This window comes from Lipotes vexillifer, unplaced genomic scaffold (genome assembly GCF_000442215.2).
Source record: "Lipotes vexillifer unplaced genomic scaffold, Lipotes_vexillifer_v1.1 scaffold1980, whole genome shotgun sequence".
NCBI classification, from domain to species: domain Eukaryota; kingdom Metazoa; phylum Chordata; class Mammalia; order Artiodactyla; family Lipotidae; genus Lipotes; species Lipotes vexillifer.
Genome location: NW_006797999.1, coordinates 1,263,784 through 1,269,572, shown reverse-complemented (window position 1 = coordinate 1,269,572; position 5,789 = coordinate 1,263,784). Strand labels below are relative to the sequence as shown.

The following is a 5,789-nucleotide window of genomic DNA, read 5'->3' as shown; positions in this document are numbered from 1 at the left end:
CCCGCCCGCTTCCTGTAGGCCCGAGCAGGCTTGGCAGTTTTTGACATTGTCCCGGGAAAGGCAGGATGCTTATTGATCAGAAGGGGAAAATCCGTTAGAATAAGGAGAGGGTCACGACATCCTCAATACTGATGGAAAAGAAGAATTTGTGAAGAACGCATACCACCCGGAACCAGGCGAGCATGCTCGTGTAGAGCCGGGCATGCTCTTCCCTGGTAACAGGATCCGGCTCCTTCCCACTGAAAAGACAATCAAATTTAGGTTTAAGTTGGGAAACAAACCTTGCTGAGTGTTCCTAAGTGATCCAGCAAACAAGGGGCTCATAAATATGGCAGCAGTAGTACAAGCTCTAGAAAAACAGCAACACTCCCTGATGTGTTAAATGCTGGGGACCCACTTTGAGATCCATTCTCACCCCTTTTTGTCTCTTTAAGTCCTTGTTTTTTCAGGCAAGGCCTGGTTTAAAATTGATACCAGCCTGCTTTTTCAGACTTTGAATTGTGCACCAATAGCCTTTACCATCCTGGGGTGCTAGGTGTGTGGTTTTTAAAGGATATAAATGTGACTTTTACAAAAACAAAACTGTGTTCTTGTTATTAAAATTAAAAGAAAAAGATGACCTAATTAAACATGTTGCAGAGGGAGCGGGGCTCTGTGAGCAGAGACTGTTTAAAGGTTATTTGGTCCTCGTCGGCCAGCTGGTTCCCACGTGGGAGCCGGATCTTGCCGTGGCCGTGGGGTGTCAGCCGTGCACGTGCCGTGGAGCCCACTTCTTTCCTCCCGAACCCCCCAGATCGGAAGCTGCACCAGTCAGATGGGTCAGATAGCCATCGTCTCCTTTCAAAACTCCAGCCCCAAGGTCATCGAGTGCTTCAATGTGGAGTCCCGCGTCCTGTGCATGGTGTACGTGCCCGCAGAGGACAGGCCCCGGGAGCCCGAGAGCTCGGGGGGCCGAGTGCTGGGCGTCCCCACCGTCTGCCTGGGGACGGAGGAGGGGAGGTGAGCGTCGCACACGGGCCCCTCGGCTTTGCCAGCCGCGAGGCGGCGGGGTCCGCCAGCCCCTCCCTGAGCCCCCTCTGTTGGGACGCGGGTGGAGACTGTTGGGTCCAGGACTTTGAAGGAGCCAGTGACTGAGGAAGTCACCCTAGGAAACCCTGGGGGGGCAGCAAATCCTTGTGGGGAAAGTTCCAGTTCTTCCTGCCCTTTGCCGTGGACACGCTTCATTCTCGTTCACGCTTTAGAGTGCACGTCACTCTTACACTTTGGAATGAGACAGAGCCTTGTTCTGTGTTACTCTCGCACGGAACATGGTCAGAGCATAAAGGAGAGTTACGATGATTTTCCTGACGTGAAGTTCCTAGATCTACAGGAAGAGCTAAGGTGTTGGTTTGTTGGTTGGTTTAATAACGCAGAACTTCTCTTTTAAAAGAAAACAGAAGGAGATCAGAGTGGTAGCAGTCTTTACAGTATGGCCAAGCGGGACGTTTCTGGAAGGAGTGGCAGGGGGCGGGGGGCGGGCAGGAAGGTTGAACGCGGTTCTCCCCGGCAGGCTTGCACTTTTCCTCGTGAGCCAGCGAACCCGCGAGCTGACGCTTGTCTTTTCCAGCATTTCCGTTTATAAGAGCAGCCAAGGCTCCAAGAAGGTACGGCTCCAGCATTTCTTTACTCCCGAGAAATCCACGGTCACGAGCGTGGCCTGCACGCGCCAGAGCCTGTATGCCGGCCTGGTCAGTGGGGCCGTGGCCGCCTACGCCCGAGCGGACGGTGAGTGTGACGCAGGCGCGTCTGCAGGGCGGCAGGGGCCACTGCCACGCCTGGGGCGGGCCGGGGGAGTTTCACGCTGCGCCGAGTCTCGCAGAACGCGAGGCTCATCGGCTTTTATTGCCCCTCGTCCTGAGGCTCATCGGCTTTTATTGCCCCTCGTCCTGAGGCACCTGTGACTCGCTCGGTCCTTAAAGGACGGTGTGAGATAGACAGCCACCCGCCAAGAGCAGCGGAAGTCGTCAGTCCTCCTGCTGGCTTCTCCGTGTTCCTCAAAGTGATGAGTTCAGTGCAGGCCTTTAACCTGCCCTTGCTCAAGGCCCTTGGGGCTTCTCTTTTGGGATGGAGTGAGGTGCATGCCCCTTCGGTGTGGTGTGGCTGTCACCAGGCTGGGGGCCCAGTGTCACCATCACCACAGGGAGAATCTGATTGTCAGCTTGGTTCAGGAGACCCTGGGCTGATCCCCTGTGGCCACAGGTTTGAGCAGTCCTACTTCTCATACCCTGAGGTGTTGTACCATAAACAGACCATAAAACTAGGGCTTAGGCCAGCTTGGGCGGGGGGAGACTGGGGGGCTCAGGAGCCCTGGGAGGAGCGCCTGCAGGCCTTGGGGTCCAGGCTCTTTGGAGGACGGCAGTCAGGCGAGCCCTGGAGGATGAGCGTCCATCCCAGGAGTCCTGAGGCTGGAGCCACTGCAGGTCCCTGGGACTCGAGAGGCTGGAAGGGCAGAAGGAGTTCCTTCTAAAGGCGGATTCCGGGGGTGGGGGGTGGGTGTCAGGATCGGGGCACCTCGGGGCATGATTACTCTGCCGAGGACGCGTTGTTTCTCTCCTGCTGGATGTGATTTGTGTTTAAATACACGTTTATTTAGAACCATGTGAGTGTTTATCGTGGGATTCTCTGTTTCTCTTCTCTGCGACCTTTGTCCGGCTTTGGTAGCACGGCTTTGCTCATTCAAGTTGTTTTTTCCACTGCTCCAGTAGAGATTAAATTTCATGGGAGTTATCAACTAGTTGAAATTTTGAAGTTACTGTAATATGCCTGGTCTAGCAAGCCCCCCAACTTGATTTGGAGTGTCTATGTCCATTTCTTCCAGTGTTATGAATTTATTTAGGCTTTATTTTGATTTATTTAATTGGGGAGGCGGGTATTTGAACCTTTTTTCCCAGCTTTATTGAGCTATAACTGACATATAACATTGTGTAGGTTTAAGGTGTACAGTGTCTTGATTGTCTTGATTTGATACATATTGCAAAATGATCACCGCCGTCTGCCAGCTCACACCTCCATCACATCACGTACTTACCGTTGCTTTTTTGTGGTGAGAACATTTAAGATCTAGTCTTTTAACAACTTTCAAGTGTATCATGCAGTGTTGTTAACTGTAATCATAACGCTGTGCATTAGATCCTCAGAGCTTATTCATTTTATGACTGAAGTTTGAACCCTTTGCCAACATCTCCCATTCTCCCACCCACAGCCCCTGTCAACCACCCTTCTACTCTCTGTTTCTATGAGTTTGGCTTTCTTAGATCCCACATAAAAGTGAGATCATACGGTATTTGTCTTTCCCTGTCTGACTCATTTCAGTTAGCATAATGCCCTCAAGTTCCATCGTGTTGTCACGAATGGCAAGATTTCATTCTTTTTTGTGGCTGAGTAATATTCCATTGTATATAGGTACCACATCTTCTTTATCCATTCATCCGTTAATAGACACTTAGGTTGCTTCCAGGTCTTGGCTGCTGTAAATAGTGCTGCATTGAACATTGGGGTGCAAGTATCATTTCAAATTAGTGTTTTCGTTTCGTTCGGTTATATACCAAGGACTAGAATTGCTGGATCATACGGCAGTTCTATTTTCAGTTTTTTGAGGAACCTCTATACTGTTTTCCACAGTGGCTGCACCAATTTATTACATTCCCACCAAGAGTGCACAAGGGTTGTCATTTCTTCACATCCTCACCAATACTTGTATTTTCTTGTGTTTTTGATGATGGCCATTCTGACAGGTGCGAGGTGACATCTCACTGTGGTTTTGATTTGCATTTCCCTGATGGTGAGTGATATTTAGCACCTTTTCATGTACCTTTTGGCCATCTGTATTTCTTCTTTGGAGAAATGTCTGTTTGAGAAACTGAATTTGAATGAAATTGAAAGAAATATCTTCTTTTAAGATGGATCCTGGAATTCCGAACCTCAAACAGTGATAAAATTAGGCGTCCTCCCAGTTCGAAGTCTGCTAATGATGGAAGACACACTGTGGGCGGCGTGTGGAGGTCAAGTGTCTGTAATCAGTGTGGAGACTCATGACGTGGAGGTAAGTCATTTTAAGTGGCTACACAGTGCGGGAAGACGCACTTCAGAACCAGTCCAACTAACTTCCCAGGCTGATGCCGAGGATCGCCTCTCGCAGGTAGAAAGCTCAGGCAGTGTCCTGCCTGCGGCTCTGTGCTGAAAGAAAATCCCTCCTAGTGTGGCTTAGAAGGAAGGATGAACGCAAAAGTCCCACAGCCCTTGTCTAGCCACATCCATGGACTGATTGTCTGTTATTTACCTGCTGTTAATACAGACGTTACTTTAAAAGGTGTATTCAGTATGAACATACTAGTAAGTCTTCAAGGACATGTGGAAAATTAGTGTTTGATTGAAGAGGCGTTTCAAGTCAGTGTGATAAATGGATTGTTCAGTAGAGATCATAGTCATTGGGAGAAACCAGACTGCATCTCAGGCCCCAGCTCTTCACCGTTGTAGGCATTCCGGAGCGAGGGATGTTAGAATACAAACAAAGCCACAGACTTACAAGGTACAAACAGTAGGATGGTTCCGTTACTTTGCAGTGAGGGGAACTTTCTAGATATGTCGTATACCTAGAAGTTGCCATGGTAAAGAATATGATAAATTTGGTAAAGTTTTAGAACCTTTTTTTTTTTTTAACATCTACTATGTGTTGTTTGTATCAAAACTCTCGTAAATGAAAATTGATAAAATATTTGCTGCATCTGCCACCAAGTGTTAGTGTTCTTATATAAAGAGAATTCTTGCTAAATTAAAAAGAAGAAACCAAGCTAGTAGAAAACGTTCAAAGGACATGAAAAGGCAGCTCACAGAAGAAGAAATACAAGTAGGCGACATACTCACAATACACACACACAGATAGCGTACTCACACATGGGTGTACGTAAACATGTAGCCATACACGTGTATATGTGTATGTACATACGTACACACGGAGAAGATGAATTTCACTTCTCATTGGACCTCTTGAATGTTTTAGCCACATTACTAAAACATGCGATACACGTGTAATATGTTTAGCCATATTACTCCTTTTATTGTTGAAGATGAGACAGACCTACTTATTTCCTACTGTTCATCACCGTCTGTCTCTTCGCTCAGCTCTGCCCTAAGGAAACTCCTATAACACGGGTGCTTTTGCAGCCAGCGGGCTACCTCACAAGTGAAAATCTCGCGAGCCTCACGAGGAAGGTAGTGGGAAGGGAAGTGTGTTCAGGTGAGGGTTGCGGGGGGTGGGCCCATCTCTCTGTGGATCCGGGGCATCTTCAGATGCTGCCCCGAATCCCTGTGGGCGGCTTGGGGAGCAGGTCCACGCCCAGGAGCCGAGGTGCTGCGGCCAGGAGCTCGGTCCTGCATGGACTCTAGGCTGGCGCTCTTGCTGTCGGACTGCAAACCGTTCTTCCATCTGTGTTGTTTCCGACGTGAGCTCCCCAGGGGCCCGCAGGACGGAGCCTTCTCAAGTGACAGGGGGTCAGCCGGTCAGCCGGCCAGCCATAGAGGAGATGGGGCTGATGTCCAGAATAGGAGGCAGGAGACAAACCTGTGAAATTGCTTTTGCTCGTTTTTGTTTTTGTTTTTGTTTTCCCCCACCGCACCGCGTGGCTTGTGGGATCTTAGTTCCCTGACCAGGGATTGAACCCAGGGCCTTGGCAGTGAGAGTGCAGAGTCCTAACCACTGGACTGCCAGGGAAGTCCCTGCCAAGTTTTTTTTTTTTTTTTTTTTTTTTTTT

The 5,789-nt window shown here is 49.1% G+C and overlaps 1 protein-coding gene across 1 annotated transcript in view; it reads left to right on the top strand.

The window, feature by feature from the left end:
* Positions 1-5,789, top strand: part of ARHGEF10 (Rho guanine nucleotide exchange factor 10) — a 73,524-nt gene that overhangs the window by 51,786 nt on the left and 15,949 nt on the right. Inside the window, exons 23-25 of the mRNA XM_007470024.1 lie at positions 794-999; positions 1,607-1,764; positions 3,939-4,081. Of these exons, the coding sequence (XP_007470086.1) occupies positions 794-999; positions 1,607-1,764; positions 3,939-4,081 (507 nt within the window). The remainder of the gene's footprint in view (positions 1-793; positions 1,000-1,606; positions 1,765-3,938; positions 4,082-5,789) is intronic.